The sequence below is a fragment of the Peromyscus eremicus genome, chromosome 4 (genome assembly GCF_949786415.1).
Source record: "Peromyscus eremicus chromosome 4, PerEre_H2_v1, whole genome shotgun sequence".
Lineage (NCBI taxonomy): Eukaryota > Metazoa > Chordata > Mammalia > Rodentia > Cricetidae > Peromyscus > Peromyscus eremicus.
The window spans coordinates 61,817,827-61,841,575 of NC_081419.1; the positions used below are offsets into that span (position 1 = coordinate 61,817,827).

The window sequence follows — 23,749 nt, forward strand, 5'->3', positions numbered from 1 at the left end:
AAAGCCAGGCATGGTCATAAGTATCTATAACCCTTGCACTGGGTAGGGCCAAGACGGGATTTCCAGAGCTTCCTGATTAGCTGATTTAGCCAGTTAGTGACCTCTGGATCCAATGAAAGACCCTACCTCAAAAGATAGGTACCAGTGGAAGATACACAAAGTCAACCCCTAGGCTCCATCAGCACGTGCACATGCATGTGTGAGCACACATACAGAACACACACTCATTTACACTACACACTGGAAATTATAGACATCCAAACCCGGCTGTATTTTTTCACCTAGTCGGAAGCTTTCTAGAGACTTTTGTGGGTCTTGCCTTGAGCTACAGAGCAGCCGAAACTCCACAAAGGCCCTGACCTTCCACAGCTCTTCCTCTGCCTGCATTTTCAAAGATCATGTTTTTACCTCTTAGCACTGTTCCCATTTGCCATCCAGAGATCGGGTCCAGAAAGCCGACCCGTGGATGGCTCAGGCTGTCGCACTCAACTTTGGACTGAGTCTTTAGTCTTCCCCCATTAGGTTACAGTAGAGAAACAGGAGAGAACAAAGGTCTCAGGGGATGGGATGAAAAGTCTTCCCACCTCTGCGTGGGTCCTCTGGTCGGGGCTCAGTCTGTCTCCCTCCAAGTCAGGGAAGCTAGTTCACTCTTTTTTTTGCATTTCACATGTGGGCGTGTGGGTGTTGGGAATGGAACTCTGAGGCCTCTGAGAGAGCAGGGGGCGCTCTTCAGTGCTGAGCACTCACTGCAGCTCCATTAATTTGCTCTTCAAAGTTCCCCACCCGTCCTTTTTCTCTTCTTCCATAAAATGTGGCACGGTGGATCTAAAGGTACTCTGTCTTTGGTGTGTTATCTCCGAGCAGTCTGAAAAGAGTGTGCTGCTGGACACAAAGGCAGTCTGGAGGCATTTCCTCACAGGGCCCCCTGGGAAGCTGACTCCTCGGGGGCCCAGGGCTTGGCAAGAGCAGGCTATGGGGTAATTCGGGAACTTCCCGAATCCTGTGAAAATGGGCCACTGGGGACAGATCAGCTCTTCCCGGAATGTTCTGGGGCAGCTGAGATACCTCATCACAGAAGGGTGTCCTGAAGGGTTGAGACAGCTCAGTTCTGGAATTCTTGCCCCAGGGCCACGAGGATGCATGTCTCTGGACCCCAGTCTCCCCTGCTCGGCAATGAAGGGCTTGATTTCTGCCATATTCTCATCTACCCCACCATAGGATTGTTTACTTTCATATTGTTTACGGGGTTCATTTTGTTTACTGGCTACACTGATATGAAAACAGAGAGCAGGACCTTGTCTCTGTAAGTGGAAAATCAATAGCACTCACCACAAATAGAATGGCTCTGGGCCAGCCAGGCTCAGGGCCTTTAGCCCATGATACTTTTAGGGGCCTATGAATATGCTTCAATTTTAATTTCTTTTAAAATTAGAAGAAAAATTAAATATAGTAACAGTGAGTATTGTTACTCATACCCCTTGTCTGGATTGCCTCTGTGTGTGTGTGTGTGTGTGTGTGTGTGTGTGTGTTTGTGTGGAGGTCAGAGGACAACCTCACGGGTCTGTGAGTGGGGTCTCTTTGATTGTTTTTCCACTGCCCAGGAAGCTAGCTGGCCTGTGAGCTGCAGGGGAACCTCTTGCCTCCCGTTTCCATCCCCCACAGGAGCACTGGGGTTATGGGTGTTCATGCTGCGGTCCTCGCATTTGTACGGCAAGTATTTACCCACTAAACTATCATGCCCTTACATGGATTGTATTTTTGTTTATTCTGATTTAATAACGTTTTTTTAAACTGTAAATTTTTTTGTTTTGTTTTTGTTTTTTTTCAAAACAGGGTTTCTCTGTGTAACAGCCCTGGCTATGCTGGAACTCACTCTGTAGACCAGGATGGTCTCGAACTCAGAAATTTGCCTGCCTCTGTCTCCTGAGTGCTGGGATTAAAAGTGTGCACTACCACCACCACCGAATCAATTTAGAGTTTTTTTTGTTTTTTGTTTTTTTTTTCTTTAATGGAGGAAGGGAAACAAGACAAAGACAGCCATGAGAATCAGAACGCAGCCCCACAGGGAATGCTGCTGACATCAAGGTAAAGAATACAAGAATGGGGGCTGGAGAGATGGCTCAGAGGTTAAGAGCACTGACTGCTCTTCCAGAGGTCCTGAGTTCAATTCCCAGCAACCACATGGTGGCTCACAACCATCTATAATGAGATCTGGTGCCCTCTTCTGGTCATACATGCTGTATACAAAGTAAATAAATAAATCTTAAAAAAAAAAAAAAAAAAAGAATACAAGAATGGTGTTACTAAAGTCTCCCGGCTAACTGTGCGGTGAATCCTCTTTCTGCCCTCCTGGTTAAAATGAGAATTAGAAGCAGCATAGCAGCATGATGATATATGACTGTGATCTCAACGCACAGGAGGCTGAGGCAGAAGGATCAGGAGCTTAAGGCCAGCCTTAACCAAATATCAAGTTAGAGGCCACCTTGGGTTACAGGTGACCCCGAATCAAAAAGAAACAAAGGAAATTAGCTTGCATGAGTCTGTGGGGGTGGAGAGGGTGGCAGAGCACACCTTTAATCCCAGCACTAGGGAGGCAGAAGCCCATCTCTGTGAGTTTGAGGCCAGCCTGGTCTACAGAGCAAGATCCAAGAGAGCCAGGAATGTTATACTGTGAAACTCTGTCTCAAAAAAACAAAAACAAAAATAAGAACAACAACAAATTCAAGACTGTGGAGCATTAAACTGAACATTTATCTCTGAGAAATCAAAGAGAAACCAAAGAACTTGAAAACACAAAAGACTTTTTTGAAACAAAAGGTTTGTTTTATTTTTACTTATGTGTATGTGTATGTGAGTACAGTTGTCTGTGGAGGTCAGAATAGGTCGTTGGCTGCCCTGGAGCTGGAGTTACAGGTGGTTGTGATCTCTCCAGCCCCAGAAAATGCAAAACAAACAAACAAACAAACAAACAAACAAACAAACAAAAAACCCCCACAAAAACAAAACAAAACAAAAAAACAAGAACTAAAATAAACCTTTATTATTTTAAAAATACTTGAAGAGTTTTCTTTTAATAATAAACATCACACACCAAAATTAACCAAACCAACCAAAAGCAGAAAATGCTTTTTTAAATCTGTGTCCATGCATTCTGGAGCACTGGAGATCGAAGCCAGGCCTTATTCCTACTAAATAAGTTCTCTACTTATTTGCTAACTACTACCCCAGTTTTGTGTTGTTACTTAAGCCCATTAAAAATGTTTGGCATTCCTTTGGGGGACTCACCTGGACTGGAAGTGATGATGATGAAGAAAATAACAATAACAATGTTGATTTCTTTTTTCTTTCTTTTTTTTTTTTTTTTCCGAGACAGGGTTTCTCTAGTAGTCCTGGCTGTCTTGGAACTCACTCTGTAGACCAGGCTGGCCTCGAACTCTCAGAGATCTGCCTGGCTCTGCCTCCCGAGTGCTGGAATAAAAGCACCACTGCCGGGTGACATGTTGATTTTTATGTTGTTGTTGTTGTCTAGGTTTGTTATAAGTATATCAGGCTCTGGGCTAAAATGCTTGTATTCATGAAAGTCCTTGTGATCTGCATGTAACAAGTACTAAGAGAGCTTAGGGGAGCTAATTAGACAGTCCAGCATGTCAGAGCTTCAAACCACCTGTTCTCAGTTATTTATGTCTATTTTCTGTTGTTGTTTTTTTTTTTTTTTTTATTTCCCTGCTGTGGGATGGTCTGTATGTCAAATGTGTTGCTGATTGGTCAATAAATAAATCACTGATTGGCCAGTGGCTAGGAAGGAAGTATAGGCGGGACAAGGAGGAGAATAAAGCTGGGAAGTGGAAGGCTGAGTCAGAGAGACACTGCCAGCTGCCATGATGACAAACAGCTTGTGAAGATGCTGGTAAGCCACAAGCCACGTGGCAGGGTATAGATTAATGGAAATGGATTAATTTAAGCTGTAAGAACAGTTAGCAAGAAGCCTGCCGTGGCCATACAGTTTGTAACGAATATAAGTCTCTGTGTTTACTTGGTCGGGTCTGAGCGGCTGCGGGACTGGCGGGTGAGAGAGATTTGTCCTGACTGTGGGTCAGGCAGGAAAACTCTAGCTACAATTTCCCTCTTTTAAAAACAATTTTCTTTGAAAGTGTATATTTATGAGCTGGAGAGATGGCTCAGCAATCAAGAGCATGAATTGCTCTTGCAGGGGACCCAGGTGCCTCACAACCATTCTAGGGGACCCCTCCAGCACCACGCATACATGGGTGCCCATACATGCATTCACATAAAACACTCATGCACATAAACTAGAATGGAGCTTAAAATTTTTTTTTTTGGTTTGGTTTTTCGAGACAGGGTTTCTCTGTGTAGCTTTGCACCTTTCCTGGATCTCACTCTGTAGACCAGGCTGGCCTCGAACTCACGGAGATCCGCCTGGCTCTGCCTCCCGAGTGCTGGGATTAAAGGTGTGCGCCACCACCACCCGGATGGAGCTTAAAAAATTTAAATGTTCATCTGTGACTTTTAAAATATGTATTTGTGTATAGGTTTGAATGGGTAGTGATTTTATTCAAAATTTCTATTTAAATTTTATTACATGGATGATGGATGTCATAAATGAAATAAGCCAGACACAGAAAGACAAATACTACATATTGTAACTCGTATATGGGTTTTCTGTTCTGGTTGTTTGAGACAGGGTCTTGTACTGCAAATTCTAATTGGTCTTAATAATGAAAACCTGGAGTCAGATATTGGGGTAAATGCTGCAAGATCAGAGAGACAAAGAAGCAAGCCACAGCCTCTTCTTATCTTGCCAACTCCTCAGCCTGAAAAGCTCCTGTCTCCTCTTGCCTTATATTCCTCTCTCAGCCCAGCCATATTACTTCCTGTTTCCTCCTCCCTAGTGCTGGGATTAAAGGCATGTGCCTCCCAAGTACTGGGATCAAAGGCATGAGATCCCAAATGCTGGGATTAAAGGTGTGAGCCACCACTGTCTGGCCTCTATGATTAACTAGTGGCTAGTTCTGCACTCTGATCTCCAGGCAAGCTTTATTTGTTAGAGCACAAACAAAATATCACCACCACAGGGTCTCTTGTAACCCAGGCTAGCTGGTAGCCAATTCTCCAAAATAGCCCAAACTGACACTGAACTCCACTCTCCATCTCCTGAGTGGTAGGGTATGTGCCACCACAGCTAGCTCTTCCCCCTGTGGAAGCTTTAAAAGGTTCTCACAGAAGCAGAAAATAGAATAAATATTACTAGGAAATGAGGAAGGACAGCAGAGAAGAAGGATGGAGGGAGCTAGGTAATGGATACCAAATATGGTTAGATAAAAGGAATGAATTCTTGTGTTCCTTTTTTATTGTGTTTTATTTAGTGTATGTGCGTTCATGAATATACTGTGGTGTTCATGTGGAGGTCAGAAAACAACCCAAAGGATTCAGTTCTCTCCTTTTCTCCTTCTGCCATGTGGCTTCCCAAAGTCAGGTTTGACAGCCACTGACTTTACTTCTGAGACATCTCTCCAACCCTGAGCTCATTCGCTCTCTCTCTCTCTCTCTCTCTCTCTCTCTCTCTCTCTCTCTCTCTCTCTCTTGGTTTTTCAAGACAGGGTTTCTCTATGTAGCTTTGGTTTCTGTCCTGGCTCTCGCTCTGTAGACCAGACTGGCCTTGAACTCACAGAGATCCTCCTGGCTCTGCCTCCCCCGCCCAAGGTGTGCACCATCGGTGCCCTCCTTTTTTTTTTTTTTTTTTTTTAACATATTTTAAAAGACTTTTTTCTTTTATATGTGTGTTTGTTTTGCCTGCATAGTGCACCATATGTATGCCTGGTGCCTGCAGAGGTTAGAAGAGGATGTCTGATCTCCTGGAAGTGTGGATGGTTTGTGAGTCACTGTGTGGGTACTAGACACTGGACCCAGGTTGCTGTGAGAGCAACAAATGCCCTTAATGGCTGAACCATCTCCTCAGGCTCCCAGCAGCCCTGGGTTCTTATGTTCTACAGAACAGTAGGGCAAATTTCATTAACAACGATTCATTATGTATTTCCTAAGGAACTAGAAGAGTTCATAGATCCTGAACACAAAGAAGTGAGAATGCTTCCCATGCAGACACTAATTGCTGTGATTTTATCATTGCGCATTCCATACATGGGTTGAATTACCACACTGTACCTGTCAGTGTGTACAATTATTGTGTTCCAGTGAAAATAAACGAACTATTTATTTTCTTGTGTCCGTGTGTGTGTGTGTGTGTGTGTGTGTGTGTGTGTGTGTGTGTGTAAGCTCTCACAGGCTGGTTCTGAACCCTTCCCAGAATGCCTGAATTCACATCAGGATGCAGGCTGTGAAGGAAGAAGGAGGGTCGACCAGACTACTATGCTCCCACTGCCGGCCCTTTCAGGTTCCCCACACCCTGTCTGTCACCTTGCCAATGCTGTTCCTTCCCCCTTATTGGAACGCCTTCCTTCTATGCTCTTCCTCCAGGTAACTATTCAGGCTCCCTCACTTAGATTCTGTCATCCAGGAGGCCTCTGCCCCCCTCCACAAGGAGATCAAGTGAGTCTCCTATCCTCAGAGGACTGAGTGATTCTTTATATTATTATCATTAAAAATTCACCAAGCTGGGTGTGGTGATGTAGGCCTTTAATCCCAGTGCTCAGGAGGCAGAGGTGGGCAGATCTCTGAGTTCTAGGCCAGCCAGGACCACATGGTGAGACCCTATCTCAAAAAACTACAAACACACAAAAATTCAACTGCCTGAGAGCTTCTCTGAAGACAGTCACCACACTTTTTCAGTCTGGTGTGTTCCCTGGATAGTGCCTGGCACTCGGTATTAAGTGCTTGTTAACTAAGACTAACTAGAAATGGGTTCAAATGCCCTGCTCCCTCATCCCCTACCTATATTTAGGGATTGCCGATGATGTCCTGTTCATTGCCATCATTTAGGAAGTATCTGGTTAAAGTTATTGAAATGAATAAACAGAATTGTTCTGCAAATGAAGCAAGGCAGACATTTGGATCCCGGACAGAGGAAAAACAAAACAAAACAACAACAACAACAAAAAAAAACCATGTGGCATACTGGGTTAAAATTTGGAGTTCGAAATAGACTAATTTCTAGGCTGGAAGGGGTGAGGTGGGGAAGGTAGACTTCTCAGTAGCTTCATCACAGCAGCAGAATTTCTCTCAGATGCTTTTCAATATTTGGGGGTGGGGCGCTGCTATTCCACCGTGGTCTCAACTTGGGCTCGGGCAAGGGGTCTCTGCCCTTGCGCAGGGGTTGGGAGACTCTAGGCTGTTCATGAGAACACACAAGAGGTCCATAGTTTGTAATCGGCTGGTGGTAAACCATAATAGGCTCCTGAAATCTATCTTGAGGCTTCTCTTACCCATCTGTTTCCCAAATCGCCATACAGCAGGCACTTTGTACGTGTTCTGCTGAGTAAAGGACTTAAGGTCGACAGAGCACCCAAAACTAAAAGCAAATGGGTCCAACAGCATCCTCATGTGGTGCTCAGCACCAAGCAACCTAAAAGAAGCAACTTTCGCTGTGTCTTAGTCCAAATGCTGGACTGCATCTAAGATTTCTCATAGTCCTTGGAGGGCATACAGTTCACACTGTCCCCCCCACTCGCTTTTAGGATTGGGCACTGGGCCCATAAAGGCAAAATGACTTGGCTCAGGTCTCTGAGAATCTTTCTAGAGGTAGGGGGTTAGGCCGGCTAACACATTGCGGAAGTCGCAGAGAGCCCTACAGAAGAGTTAAGGTTTGCACAGCGAGTGTATCGTCTGTACTTCGGGCGAGTGTATTCTCGGTGTGGAGGGGATGATGAAGTCTAGGGATGGACCCCATTCCGGCTCCTGAGCGACGTCCCGGGGGGACTCAGGAACCAAGCAGAGCACTGCCCTCGCGGACTTAGTCTCTGATCTGCAAAGAGCTGCGTTCCTGGGGCACTCGATGACGGCGCCCTCCAGGTATCCACCGATGGGGTGGGGAGCAGGTCTCTGCAGCTGGAGTCCGCGTGGGTGGAGCGGGGCGTGGGTGGGGCTCCGGAGCTGTGGTTCAGAAAGCCTGGACCTGAGGGAGTCTGCAGGTGCCCCACACTCCGACCCGAGATGACAGCCAGCAAGCGAGTGGCTAAGGTAAGCCCGTGTAAGATGACCCCTTTCTAGTGCTCCCCACCCCCATGCTCTACTCCCTCCGTTTCCCCCAGCTGACCTCTGAGCTTTTGTTTATTAGGGGTACCAGGGTGGGCTGAAAACCAGGCATCCTCACCCTCTCCCAGTGAAGGAGTGGGAGGAGGCGGTCGGGGTGTGTGTGTGTGTGTGTGTGTGTGTGTGTGTGTGTGTGTGTGTGTGTGGTGTGTGCAGGGCTGGAGTTTGTGAGCCAGTATATGTGTGTTTGTGGGTGTGGGTGTGTGGGTATGGGTGTGTGGGGGTGTGTTTGTGTGTAGGGCTGGAGTTTGTGGGCCGGGATGGGGACACACAAGACAGAGTAGTCACCACTTTTCCAGTTGTACTGGGGTGTGTGTGTGGTGGTGGTGGTGTGTGTGTGGGGGTCCGGGGAGGGGGTGAGAATGAACTAGCGTCCCCAAACTGGTTTCAGTTTCAATTCTGCTGGAAATTAGTGGGGCGTATCTCAGGCACGGGAAGGGTTCTGTTGCGCCACCTACCGGATGGACCCATAATTTGATACCTTTCTTAACCGAGGCCTTAGAAGCTAGAGATGCTGCTGGGCAGTGGGGCGGGAATAGGCAGTCCCTGGAATGAAAGTATACAGAAGAGTCCCTGGATGAGAAGTACCAGTTTATGCCCTGAGTAGGTTTGCATGCAGTCTGCTAGAGATGCCTATTTCGTACTAGCCCAGTGCCAGGCGGCAGGGGGCAGAAAAGGAACAAAAATCTTATCCCCTTTGAGCGCTCATTTCTATCTGGAACACTGAATACTATCTGGAAGATTGGAAAAGGGTCAGTTTCCTTAGGAATGTCTAGAGGGCAGAATGGAGCCACGATTGGAGATTGTAGAGGAGAAACGCTGTTGGGCTGGGGCTGGTACCCCAGGCTTTGAAGTTTTCCCCAAAGGCCCCTCCAGTCTGCAGAATTTAGGGAAAGGCTGCTTCAGGAGAGAAGAGGTGGCTGCTGTCCTCGGCTCCTTAAGGGAAAATTCTTTAAGATGGAGAAGGCCAGAGCAGGCCCATCCCAGAACTAAAATTTGGAGGCTGGTGCAAAATAGGGCAGAGGGTCCTCGCTACCTCTTGCTAAGAGATGGACAGGCTTGTATTGCTCCAGAATCCTGAGTGCCAGGCAGTTTATTTTATCTAATTTGTAGAGCAACTCTGTGAGATAATTGTGTCTTCCCATTTCGCAGAGGAGGAAATTGAGATATCAGAGAGAGTAACCTGGCTGACAGTGCTGTTCAGATATTCAGCAGGAGTGATGGGGCAGAATTTGACTCTAGACTGACGAGACTCTATCACAACAGGGCTATTAAGGGCCTTTGTGTCTTCAGTTTCAGTTCCTCCAAGTCAGGTGACTTACTAGCAGACTTTGGGAGGAGCTGTGTGTCCTAGCTTAGATTTCAGCAATTATGGGAAAGTCATGGCAGAATTCACGAAAGCACATAAAATCCAAGTATTCCCAGTGGTAAGAGAGAAAATTCCCCTTGGGTTTTTTTTTGTTTTTTGTTTTTTGGTTTTTTTTTTTGAGATAGGGTTTTATGCAGTCCGGGTTGGCCTCAAACTTGATATGTAGCTGACAGTGATCTTTAATTTCTTTTTTAAATTATTACTTTTATTTTCTGTGCATGGGTGTTCTGCCTGCACGTGTATCTGTGAACCACCTGTATGCCGGGTGCGCGCAGAGGCAAAAGAGACTATCGGATCCCCTGTAACTGGTTGTTACAGAGATGGTTGTTAGCCACCATGTGGGTTCTGGGAATTGAACCCAGGTCCTCTGGGTTAGAGCAACAGGTGCACCTAGCTGCTGAGCTACCTCACCAGTCCAACCTCTAATTTCTTGATTCTTCTGCCTCCATCTCTTAAGTCCTGGGATCAGAGATGTGTACCACTTTATCAAGCTTTATGCAGTTTTGAGAATTGAACCCAGGGCTTCATGAATGCCAAGCAAACACTCTACCAGCTGAGCTGCATCTCTAGCCCAGAACATGCTCGTTCAAGATCTATGTTCTTACCTAAACCTTTATTCTTGCCAAGAGGATGGTTGTAGTTAGGTGGAATAGGCAAGTGAGTGGTCATGGCTCTAAGTGGAAGACCCAGGAGGCAATTTGTTGGTGTGGCTAGACATGGAAGAGAGGCTGAGAGATAGAAGAAAATGTGGGAAGTTCATGTATTTGGGAGTGGAAGTACAGATAGTTTACAGCAGTGAAGGACCCCGCACCCAGCCCCTTGGGTTAGGGAAACTTTCTCTCTGCGTGTGTTTACACAAGCATTTCTCAACTTTGTCTCTGTTGGCACTTGGGACCAGATAATTCTTTGTAAGATGTTTCATCAGTATCTCTGGACTTTACCTGCTGAACTGTGGTAGCACTCACCCCATTTGTGATAGAGGAAAATGTGTCTAGATATTGACAAATGTACCCTGGTAGGTACATGCATCCCTGGATGAGAAACACGAGTTTGAGTTTGCATCTAGTCGTTGTCCCAGAGGACTGAGCTGCTTGTTGTGTGAATGTTTTTCAATGCCACCCCCTTCTAAAAATGAGAAGCTCTGGAGTCCCAGGGGCGAGGTCCCTTGGTCAGATGCGCTATGGTATACTGGGGACTCCGGACATGTTGGGGATGTGGTTCAGGTAAGGTACCACCTAGTATGTTCAAGGCACTTAGTTTCATCCCCAGTACTGCAATAACCAAACCAAACCCACAACCTTTGGGCTCTTCTGCAGTGATGAACCTGTTTAGCTCAACTTGCCCAAATGTACTTAGCCGTGAAGCCCTTTTCCTGTGATAATGTTAGTATTCCATGGGGCACCTGCATACGCTTGTCCTGTCTGGGCCCTCAGCCTTGGCGTTCTGCTTTTCTACCTGGCGGGCTCCCATCTACTCTTCAAAGCCCATCTCACAGTGTGCGACCTCTGTGAAGCATTCCTGCTCCCCTTCTTCTTCCCTCCTCCCTGATTACGTGTCCATTCACACTATTCACATCCTCAAATCTGCGTTTCCTCCATTGCTCCAAAGACATTCTTGAGGGCTGCACCCTGTCTTAGTCAGGGGTCAGCAGAGGATGCTCAGTAAACTGCTCTTGCGAGAATGAAGAAGGGGTGCCCAAGTGATTGGGCCACATTTCTAAGAAGCCTGGTTACTCCTTATCCCCTGGTTCCCATGTGTGGTGTGTAGAGTTCCTCACTGGGGGCAGTCCTTTACCCTAAGGGCGGTGTGGCATGGTGGAGGGGTGGGTGGGTGATGTCCTTGCCGTTGGTTCCACCCGTGCACATTGTGCTGGAAACTCAGCAGATATTACTGAAGACACCAAGAGGAAATTGGACCCAGTGACTTTCCAGAAAGAGGGCAAGAAGACAGAGTTAAGTACCTTGCTTTCAGAAAGAAGGGCTCCTAGGAGAACTTACTCCCATATTCTCAATATTTGAGAGAAGTGATGAGCTTATTCTTATGCTGGGGCCTGCAGACCTGGGGTGAGGATGAAATCAGGTAATTCATTTATCACCCAGTACTGTGTCTCACGCCAGCTAAGTGCTCCCTAAGTGAGGGCTCCTGTAGTCGGACTTTCCTTTGGGCCACCAATTCAAAAATAATGGCACGGAGACTTACTATTAGTTATAAGAGGTTGGCCTTAGTTTAGGCTTTTCCCCAACTAATGAAACGGAGATTTAGAGACTTAGTTATGAAAGGTTGGCTTTAGTTTAGGCTTTTCCCCAACTCCCCCCCCCCCCCCCCCCCCCGCCCCTTTGGTTTTTTTGAGACAAGATTTCTCTGTGTAACAGCCCTGGCTGTCCTAGAACTCACTCTGTAGACCAGGCTGGCCTCAAACACACAGAGATCTGCCTGACTCTGTCTCCCGGGTACTGGGGTTAAAGGCGTGCGCCACCACCGCCTGGCTCCCAACTATCTCTTATAACTTAAATTAACCTGTTTTTATTAATCTATGTTCAGTTACCTCTCCTCTGTATTGTGTGCCAATGTCTTCTTCAGTGTCTCATTAGCATCTCTTAACGCCTAAATCTGTTGGGAAGTCCCGCCTATTCTCTCCCGCCTAGCTATTGGTCAGTCAGCTCTTTATTAAACCAATCACAGTGACACAACTTCACATAGTGTAAACAAATATTTCACAAAAGGCTCTGACCTTTTGCTTTCTGTTCTTCCGATATCCTGTTTGGGCTTGCTGCAGCGCTGTGGGTACAGGGCTGAGGTTATGAACACTTGGCCCACTGTCCCCGTGTGACCCCTACAGGAGTTGGAGGATCTTTTGGAGAAGCTTCCACCATACCTGCGGGACCTGTCTAGCGATGATGCCAACGTGCTTGTATGGCACATGCTCCTGCTGCCTGTGAGTATCTATGGGAACTTTTGGGGTAGGGGTGACTTATGCTAGATGGGAGGGTCAGGCCTAGGTGAGAACTTCCTTTGACCTGGGATCTCTTCCTGGAGTTGTGGTGTATGTTAAAAGTTCTGTCTCTAGACCAGTTGCTCCTAAGTCCAGTCAGACTAATGAACACACCAACAGAAACTTTGGACTTAAGAGGACATCTCTCCTTCAAACAGGTAGCTCCCAAGCCCACCAAAGAAGGAAGGTTCGGCAGACAAACAGTACCAAAAACAGGGGAGGCCCAGTTGGTGAACATGAGGACCTGAATTCAGCCCTCAACACCCATGTAAACAGTCAAACGTGATGGCAGGAGCTTGTAATCCCAGAGCTGAGGAGGCAGAGACAGGTGTCTGGAACTCACTGACCAGGCAGCCTGGCTTACTTAGTGATTTTCAGGCCAGTGGGAAGCCCTGTCTCCCAAAACAAGGTAGTTTAATAATCACACACACACACACACACACACACACACACACACACACACACACACACACATTTTGAGATACGATCTCCCTATGTAGCTTGGTCTGGAGCTTGCTATGTAGACCAAGCTGGTCTTGAACTCAGAGCACTGCCTCATGAGTGCTGGAGTTAAAAACATGTGCTACCAGGCTTAGTTAATATTGTTTCTGACAAAATGAGACCTCCTTGTTTTTTTTTTTTTGATATAGGGTCATGATTCAACTTGAGAAATAACACCTAGAAGAAAAAGAAAAACAAACAAACAAACAAAAAAACAAACAAAAGACACAGCCCTTTGCTAAGCAAAGCTCTTGGAGAAAACTGATGGTCTAATTATTTAGAATCTGTACTTACCGTGCAATGGTCTCTCCTTCCCTTCCCACTAATCTGTAGTACAGGAAAATGGAGGAAGGCTTGAGCTAGGCCAACATCTGAGCCCTGTCAAGGTCCTTCAGCCCCTGGGTTAAAGCTGTCCAGATGCTGGGCCACAAGTGTTGGGGAAAAGACACTAAATGGATTCTGGTTATGTCTTCCAGGAGACCAGTTTTGGGATGATGACGGTGAGGAGGAGGGGCAGGTCAGAAGGAAGAGGGCAGTCACAAGAAAAATTAGGACAGGGCATGTTTGAGAGAGACTGTGAAGTCACAGGATCTCTGTGGGTGAGTCCTCAGGCAGATGTGCCAACACCTTTCCAGCCAATCAGGAGGCTGGAGGACATTTGTTAGACTCTAGGGAGCTGTGATGAAGAGAGTAGCTGGCCTGCAGGGAAGGAGAAGCAAAGAGGCTTTGGAGATAAGCAGACCTCTAGCCCCAGAAAGACTTAGTCTCAATTTACATGTTCATCCAGGCAGCCCACCTGTCCCTTCAGTTAAAGCGGGTCACAGCTGCGCTGGCCTTGGAAAGCTGTGTAGAGAATCGCAGCAGATGGATCACGGTCTGAAGAACACGGCATGAGGTTACACTGAGAAGCCTCACCCACCTTAAAGAAGGACATCGTCCTTTTACAGACGAGGATGTGGAAAGCTAGGCAGTCAAGGAATGTGCCCACTGTTACACAGAATAAGGGGGCAGGGCAGGGGCTCGTCTGGCTCCAGAATTCAGTTTCATCCCCCCCCCCCCAAATTCTGTCCCTTTTCCTCCATGCTTGCCTTTGTGAACCTGTGGAAGCAAGAGGTCAGTTTAAATGCTGTCCTCCCCCCACCCCCCCCCCCCCCACCCCACCCCCCCCCCCGGACTTTAGCCTGGGACTTTCTAAGTAGGGTAGGTAGGCTAAGCAGTCAGTCCCCAGGGATCCGCCTGCTTACACTCCCCAGCACCAGGATTACAAAGGTGTGACACTATGTCCAGCTTTTCTTTTTTTCCCCCATACAGGGATTTGGGGGACCCAAGTCAGGTCCTTATGTTTGTAATGCAAACACTATTCCCTTAGCCCCTTCCTTTTCTGTTTTTTCTTCCTTCATTGGAGACAGGTCCTCACCCTGTAGCTCAGCCTGGCAGTCCTCCTGCCTTGGACTTTCCTACATTTCTCTCTCTCTTTTTTTTTTTTTTTGCTTGTGGTGCTAAGATTTGAACCCAAGGCACATGAGCAAAGCATGTACTTTGCCACTGAGCTACATTTCCAGCTCCAGAGTCTTCCGTCCTAACCAGTGCAGGGACGGTTTCAATAAAAAATTTTATTTAACCCAGAGTTTGGAAAGCAGTAACAGTCTTTCCACCAACATGGGATGCAGTGTGAACTTCATCTGGCCCACCTTCTTTACGGATGAGAGAGAGTCCTAGAGAAGCTCAGAGTCACACAGTAGCATGAGGCAGAGCAGGAGAAGGCCTCGGGCCTCAGATGTCTGCATCGTTCATCTATTGTTAAGACCTTGGAGCTCAGCAAAAAGAAGTCTGCAGACAGGATGCAAAGACACCCAGTTCTGCCCTGAGGGTCCTGCATCACTCTTGTCTGCCTCATAGACCCAGGCTTTTCTGTTTATCAAGATCATGAGCTGGGTATTTTCTTTATCTGCCCAGGGGTTGCTCCCTGTCTCATTTCAACACAGCCAAGCCCAGTTTCCATTCTGTGTGTGTTAGAGACAGGCACTCAGTCAGAACCCTGGCTCGGGGCTACAGACAGGGCTCAGTAACAGTGGACGAGCCTAGCACGTGTGCGGTCTCGGTGTCCATTCCAGCACTCAGAACAGAACAAAACAAAACACAGTACTTGACTCTGCCCAACCACTGCTGTAGTTCTAGCTCTCTTAGCCCTGTGTTTTCAATAATGGAACTTCTGGAAGGGTTTGGAGCTTTGGCACCAGCGTGAAGGACCCTGAGCTCTGTGCTGGGATCATTCTGGTCTCCGCTCCCCTTCCCTTTCCTCTTCTTCTTTACAGGGTCTCATGTGTTCACATCTAGCCTCAAGCTCCCTAGATAGCCGAGAATGGCCTTGAACATCTTATCTACCACCCAAGCACTGGGATGGCAGGTGTGCACCGTCACAGCCTGTGTTATGTGGTGCCAGGAACTGGTCCAGGGCTTTGTCCATGCTGGGTAAATGCTCTGCCAACTGAGCCACATCTCCAGCCCCTGGAACTTCTTCAGGGAGCACAGAGTGGTGGTCATATGTGGATTGTAGAGTCAAATCCTGAGTTCCCATTTTAGCACAGTCACCGTGACCTGGGCATTGCATGTACACACTGAACTACAGTTTCCTTACGTTGAGAGACATGGCTTTCATACTTACCAATAATAACTGGTGCATCTATGTGTGCTGCCATACCCTGTTCTAGGCCTTTGACATAAACTTACTTCATCCTCAGCTAAGCCCTACGAAGACATCTACTGTTAGGGAAACCTAGAGAGGTCCAGTCACTCATCTAAGAGACACTGCTTGTGGGTGAAAGAGACAAAACTGACCCTGTAGCTTCAGGGTCTTCATGTTGCCTGCACTCCACTCTACAGGCTAATGTGGGGCCATTCCTAGTCACGAGTGGCCCAGGGTAGGTGCCCAGGAGACTCCAGCTCACTTGATCTAAATTCTTCTTGTACTAGCTTTTGGCCATTGCCAAACTCTTCTTTACTCCAGTCCCTGGGTTTTGTTGTATTTTGTTTGGTGACAGAGTTTTGCTGTGTAGTCCAGGATGACTTGAACCCACTCTGTAGCCCAGGCAACAGCCTCCCACTTCACCTTCCAAACATTTGGATTATAGGCATGGAGCTTTAGGTCTAGTTTTTTTTTTTTTTAAAGGTTTATTTTGTTTGTGTATATGTATCATTGTAAAGTAATAACATTTACCGTGTTTAAAGAGTTCAGTGGCATTAAGTACATTATGTAGTCATCATCCCCCTCCATTTCTAGAGCTTTTCAACCTGTGTTTCAAATTCTGCCTATATTTGATAATCTCTCTCCATTCCTCCAGCACCTGATAAACACTTTCCTGTTTTATATTTCTAGGATTTGACCATTCTAGGTATTGACATGAATGCCATCTATACAGTAGCTGTCAGGTTTTTTTGTTTGTTTGTTTTGTTTTTTTTGGGTGTTTTTTTTTTTTTTTTGGTCTAGCTTATTTCATTTACTGTGATGTCTTCAAGGTTCATCCAAGTTGTAGCATGTATTAGGCTGTCGTTCCCTTTTAAGGATAAATAATGTGTCTTTGTCCATATGTGTCTTGTTTTATTCATTTGTCTTATAATAATGTCATTATTCAGCTGAGTAGGAAAACGTAACCATGAAATTTGCAGGCAAATGGATGGACTTGGAAAGTATAATATTAAGTGGGATTTCTCAAACTCAAAAAAACAATTAGGATGTTCTTTCTCATGTACAGAACCTACTCTAGAGTGTGTACATGCAAACAGCTGTAAGGGTGGGCACAGCGTCGTGACATTTAGAAAGGAGACCAAGAAAGCGTAACATCAGGTGATGAGGACAGACAGAATGCTGCAGACAAAAGGACACACAAGTCGTGAAAGAGAATAAAAAACGGATTGTTTTTTCAGTTTCAGCTCTGTCGTGGTTCTTCTTTTTTGTGTGTGGTGAACAAGTCCATAAAAATGTAATTGAAAGTGAAAGTGTAAAACCCTAATTCTTTGATATCACTGGGAGGCCTGCTCTTTCCTGAAGGGAAACAGGAGCAGCTGGATCTGGGGGAGAGGGGAGATGTGGGGGGGGGCAGGGAGGACCACCAAGACTGGAAGGAGTGGAGGGAGGGGAGGCTTCCGCCAGAATGCATTGTATGAGAGAATAAATTAAAACACAAAAACCTAAGGGAGGTTGTGTGGCTTCAGAAAGGCTGTTCTAACTGTATAGAAATTCATTGAGATGTATAGAGTTTAGGACTGGGCAAGTGTTTGTGTGGCTATATTAACTTAACTCTGTGATATTTTTATTTATGACTTCATTATAATACAATGATTTTATTAAAAAGTTCCTCCAGGCTATGGTGGGGCACACCTTTAATCCCAGCACTCAGGAGGCAGAGGCAGGCAGATCTCTGTGAGTTCCAGGCCAGCCTGGTCTGCAGAGTGAGTTCCAGGACAGCCAGGGCTACACAGAGAAACCTTGTCTTTGAAAAACAAAAGAAATCCTTTGGGGAGCGCTGGAGAGATGGCTCAGTAGTTGAGAGCCCTGGTTGCTCTTGCAGGGGACGCAAGTTCAGTTTCCAGCACCCACATGGCAGCTTGCAACTGCCTGTAACTCCAGTCCCAGGGGAGTTAACACCTTCTGACTTCCATGAGCCTGTGGTACACTTACATGCATGCAGGCACTCATACACACAAAATAAATACATCTTAAAAAATTCTTTGAGGAATATATCCCAAAGTGGAATTGATGGATCATATTTGAAGTTTTGGCGACCTCCTTTCTGGTTTTCCACAGCATCTGCACCACTTTTAATTAGTAAATTTGTTCTTTGAGTTTCATACACACACTGGTTGCTCTCATGCCGCCTTCCCTCTGCCCTACACAGCTCTTCCTCACATGTCTGCTTGTTTTGTGTTGTGACCCATTGAGCTTAACCGGGGCTGTCTGTGTGATTTTCTGGGCTTCTGTCCCATTTTTTAGTTGAGGAAACAGTTTCAGGGATGAAAGGTGTCTCACTCATGACAACAGAATAAAACCCAGGGTCGCCAGGCAGTGGTGACGCACGCCTGTAATTCCAGCACTCAGGAGGCAGAGGTAGGCAGATCTCTGTGAGTTCGAGGCCAGCCTGGGTTACAGAGCTAGTCCAGGACAGGCTCCAAAGCTACAGAGAAACCCTGTCTCGAAAACAAACAAACAAACAAACAAACAAACAAACAAAAAACCCCAGGTTCTATCCTTCCTCTAATTTCTAAGGCAGTTGCCAGATGCTCCTCTCTTCCTGGGAGTAGGCCAGAGAACATCTGGGACCCTGGGATGAGGAAGGGAGGGAACCAGATCAAAGCCTTTGGAGGAAAGCCATCTTTCGGGGAGTTGTACCATCAGAACAGAGCTCAGTCTCTTCTCTTTGACCAGGACCAACCTCCCTATCACCTCAAGGCCTTCCATCTGCAAATTGACTTCCCCAGAGAGTATCCACTTAGGCCTCCCTCTTTGAAATTCATCACCAAGATCTACCACCCCAACATCAGCGAGGATGGGTTGGTGTGCCTGCCCCTCATCAGCACTGAGAACTGGAAGCCTTACACCAAGACCTGCCAAGGTAGGACTGGCCTTGCCCAGAAGAAGGGCAGATGTAGATGGGGGCTATTGGATGGGGATGTTTGGGGCTTAATTTGTGTTAAAGGCTTAAAAGAGAAGAGCGAGGGAATAGGGTGTAACTCAGTTGAGTGCTTGTCTTATAAAGTCTTAGGGTCCGTCCTCCACACCATATAAACTGGGTGGGATCTCAGTATTTGGGAAGTTGAAGCTGGAGGGTCAGAAGTCCAAGGTCATCTACAAGAGCAAGATGATTCAGCTGGCAAATGGGCTTGCTGAGTGGTGTTTTAGTTAGGGTTAGCAATTGCTGTGAAGAGACCCCATGACCACAGCAACTTTTATAAAGGAAAGAATTAATTTGGGTGGCTTGCAATTCAAAGTTTAGTTCACTATCATCATGGCAGGATATGGCAGCATGCAGGCAGATGTGGTGCTGGAGAAGGAGCTGAGAGTCCTATATCTTGACTCTAAGACAACAGGAAGTGAACTGAACTAGACATAGCTTGAGCATAGGAGAACTCAAAGCCCACCCCCACAATGACACACTTCCTCCAACAAGGCCACACCTACCTCAAGAAGGCTACACCTCCTAATAGTGGCACTCTCTATGAGTTTGTGGGGGCCAATTACATTCATATTACCACACTGAGCAAGCCTAAACCTGGGTTTGATCCACATATTCCACAGTGGAAGGAACGAACCTGCAGCTCACAAAGTTGTCCTCTGACCTCTACACGAGTTCTGTGGCAAGCTTGTGTCAGTGTGCACACATATCACACACACACACACACATAAATTAATTTTAAGTTAATCCTCAATTACATAGCAAGTTTGAGGTGTGCCTGGACTAAATTAGACCCTGTGTCAAAAATAAATAAATAGACGCTGGAGAGATGACCCAGAAGTTAAGAGCACTTGCTGCTTTTGCAGAGGACCTGGGTTCAGTTCCAGCACTCAAAGGATCTGTAATTCCAGTTCTAGGTGATCCAGCGCCCTCTTTTGGCATTCAAGGGTGCTGCATGCACACCCATGGGATTATAGTTAAAGATCGTTATGAACCACTATGTGGGTGTTAGGACTTGAACTCAGGACTTTTGGAAGAGCAGCCAGTGCTCTTAACTGTTGAGCCATCTCTCCAGCCCAAATACATTTTAAAATGAATAAATCAGAAGTGATAAAAATGTGAATCTGAGGTGAACCTGTTGAATGAAGAGATGCTTCCCTAGATACTAGATGGTTGGTATACTCTTTCAGGTGTGACTGAGAAACTTTGCCGTGGTGTGTGTGTGTGTGTGTGTGTGTGTGTGTGTGTGTGTGTGTGTGTGTATGTGTGTGTGTGTGTGTGTGTGTGTGTGTGTGTGTGTGAGAGAGAGAGAGAGAGAGAGAGAGAGAGAGCGCTTGCCTGCAGAGGACCATCATCTCTTCCTATGAGATGGTGTCACCATTAGCTTGATTGAATAAATGGAGACACTGAAGCTTATGAAGGGTGAAGCTGTTGAATAAGGCCCTACAGGTGCTGAGGGGCAGAGCTTGGCTGGATCTAGCGGGTGTAGGGTGGTGGTTACTTTTATGGCAGGTTGACACAAGCTAGAAGCATTTGGGAAAGGGAACTCTCAAATGAGAAGATGTCTCCATAAGGTTGGCCTATAGGTAAGTCTGTCCAGCATTCTCGTGATTAAAGATTGATGTGAGAAGGCCCAGCCCACTGTGGGTGGTGTCACCCCTGGGCAGCTGGTTCTGAGTTGTATAAGAAAGCAGGCTGAGGGCTGGAGAGATGGCTCAGAGGTTAAGAGCACTAACTGCTCTTCCAGAGATCCTGAGTTCAATTCCCAGCACCCACAGTGTGGTTCACAACCATCTGTAATGAGATCTGGTGCCCTCTTCTGTGTACATAATAAATAAGTAAATCTTTAAAAAAGGAAGAAAGAAAGCAGGCTGAGCAAGCTGTGAGGAGAAGCCAATAGACAGTGTTCTTTTATGGCCTCTGCTTTGGTTCCTATCCTGACTTCCCACAGTGACAGACTGAGACCTGAGAGTTGTAAGCTGAAAGAAGCCCTTTCCTCCCCAAGGTGCTTTTGGTCCTGGTCTTTCATCACAGCCACAGAAACCCTAAGACAATGATATTGTAAAAGAAAGTTGTCATCTGCAAAATTCATGCTTGAGAACTGTGTTATCAAGCTACCCCCCAAGGGCAAAAATAAATATCATGTTTTAAGTAAGCTCATAATTTTGTGTTGATCCCCAAGTTGGACACACCTGATTCTAGAGCATTAATAGGATTTTCTGTAGTGTTGGGAATGCCGGCTGTGTCTCCAGTGACTAATACCATAGTCCCCTGTGGTTAAAGAAACTGGAACTGAATTCTCAATTGTATCGAACTTCCATGAATTTAAACTTAAATAACATGTAAGCAGTAGTGACCACGTTGGACAGTAAAGCTCTGAAGTCTGTGGACTCAACCTGGGTGCCAACCTGTGTCTGCCCTGCTCAGGATTCTTAATTTAGGAGAACAAGGATCCCCAGGGCAGGGGAGACACAAGGAGTGGGCCTTGGATGAGCCCTAGGGGCCTGGGATGCTCTCTTCACCAGAGCTGTAAATGAGGGCATAGACATTTGTGCACCTGCCTTGGAGGGTTGAATGCCACCTCCCCAGGTTCCCAAAAGCAGTTGAGAAGATTGAAAGCCACTGGGGTGGGAACCGTTTTCAGTCTTTAGTTTAGAACCCCTTTACCCCAAATAAAAGTTTCTTTGAAATCCCAATCTAACAGAAAACCAGGGTGTTTGAGAAATGGTTCATCCTTTAGGAGTGATTGCTGCTCTTGCTGAGAATAGTTCATTTCCCAGCACCCACATTAGGCCCCTCACAACTCCCTGTAACTCTAGCTCTATGGGATCCAGCTCCCCCTTCTGCCTTCAAGATCATCTGTACAAATGTGGGCACACACAGACACAGACACAGACACACACAGACAGACACACACAGACACACACACAGACACACACACAGACACACACACACACACACACACACACACACACTAAAATCTTAAAAACAAAACAGAAACAGCCAGGTGGTGGTGGCCCACACCTTTAACCCCAGCACTTGGGAGGCAGAGGCAGGTGGATCTCTGTGAGTTCAAGGCCAGCCTGGTCTACAGAAGCCTGCATGGGTCTGTGCTAGATAGGTCCTCTGCATATATGCTGCAGCTGTTAAACTTGGGTTTTATGTGGGACTCCTCCTAACAGTGGGAGTGAGGTGTCTCTGACTCTTTTGCTTACTCCTGGGACCCTTTTCCTCCTACCGGATTGCCTTGTTCAGCCTTAATATGAGGATTTGTGCCTAATCTTACTGCATCTTGTTATTCTGTGTCCTGTTGATATCACTGGGAGGCCTGCTCTTTTCTGAAGGGAAAGGGAGGAGGAGTGGATCTGGGGGAGAAGAGAGATGGTGTAGGGGCACTGGGAGGAGTGGGGGGAAGGGAGGCTGTGGTCAGGACGTATTGTATGAGAGAAGAATAATAAAAAGGAAGAAAAAGATGAGAGTGAAGACCAGGACTCTCACTTATCTCATGAGAAGCTTCTTTGAAGCCATGGCGAATAATTGTGGAAAACTGTAGACCTACAGTCAGATGTGGTGGGGTGTGTTGGTAATCCTGGTACACAGGAGGCAGAGGAGCTCTGGTGTGAGGGCAGCCTGGGCTCCATGACAAGACCCTGTATAAAACGAAGGAAGCCATCCCAAGTGGTGGAACCCTCTTGGGGTCCCCTGAGGAATGATTGTGGGGCTTCGGGAGAATCTGGGGATGAATGGCCCTAACCTCCTCCCACGGTTCTCCTTGGCCCCGATGCCCTTCTCTGTCCTCTCTCTCCAGTCTTGGAGGCCCTCAACATGCTGGTGAGTAGACCAAATCTGGAGGAGCCTGTGCGTCTGGAACTTGCTGACCTCCTGACTCAGAACCCGGAGATGTTCAGGCAGAAGGCAGAGGAATTCACCCTTCAATTTGGAGTGGACCGACCCTCTTAAGGCTGGTTCTGAGGCCTCTCTGCCTGGATCTTCTGCTGAGTGGATGGATATCAGAGACTGGCACCATCCTGTGCTCAAGTTTTCCTTTGTAGCTGCTGATTACCAATAAATGTGCCTACTGTGTGTGTGTGTATGGGGGAGGGTCTGTGTGGTGTGTGCTCCTTCCCCGAGTCATATGGCTGTAGAGGTGCCGTTCCCACGTCCTTGGCCGCTCCCAAAGCCAGCGGAAGTTAGGTTTGCCCAGTTTCAGGCCTGCTTGCCAGTTCTCCGTCTTAGGCTACCTTCCAGGCCAACCGGCAGAAAACTGAATGCCTCAGGGCCCAGGCACCAAGGGGTAAGGAAGGCAGGACTGTGGCTGGAAGGCTGGGCACACAGAAGGAGTCAAATTCCCTGCTGAGTGGTTGAGATCAGCCACAGTTGTTATAGGCGTGCCCAGATTTAAGTGTTGAACATTTTATTTTCCGCTGATGAGTCTCAAAATGAAGGGTCTAAACTCCATCCCAGAAACCGGACTTCATGTTTCTAGATGGTTTGCTCTGTGATTGGCTACATTTCTGGGGACTAGGTCTCAAGCTGGGATTTGTGTACCTCCATCCTCTAGTCCAGAGGTCTCCACAAAATGCCCGTGCTTGTCTGCCATTTACTTCACAGATGAATTCCAGAGTTCAGCTACGTTTTCCATGAGAGGATAGCTTTTTTTTTTTTTTAAGTTTTTGTTACATTTTTATTTATTTTGTGTGTTTGTGTAGGGGCTGGTGAGCACACTATGGCCTGGGAGAGCAAGTAAAAGATCAATTTCTGGGAGACAGTTTTCTCTTTCCACTATGTAGGTCCTGAGAATTCAACTAAGGCCACCCACCTGGCTTGGTGGCCTGTGCCTTCTACCTTCTGAGTCTCACGGATTAAGTGTTTCATCAGAAAGAGGGCTGACTGGGGACTAACAGAGTGTGGATATTCGCCACACATTATAAGGAATGCTTGCCCTGAGTAGAACATCCTCAAGGTGCCTTCTAAAGGTCTACAGGAGGGACACCA

The 23,749-nt window shown here is 46.7% G+C and overlaps 1 protein-coding gene across 1 annotated transcript; it reads left to right on the forward strand.

Annotated features, from left to right (window-relative positions):
• Positions 1–8,060: 8,060 nt before the first annotated feature.
• On the forward strand, positions 8,061–22,844 carry Ube2l6 (ubiquitin conjugating enzyme E2 L6). The gene is made up of 4 exons (XM_059259221.1): positions 8,061–8,151; positions 12,432–12,527; positions 18,508–18,694; positions 22,563–22,844. Exons 1-4 carry the CDS (start codon positions 8,125–8,127, stop codon positions 22,712–22,714), a joined length of 462 nt encoding a protein of 153 aa, XP_059115204.1. The 5' UTR covers positions 8,061–8,124; the 3' UTR covers positions 22,715–22,844.
• The last annotated feature ends 905 nt before the right edge of the window (positions 22,845–23,749 follow it).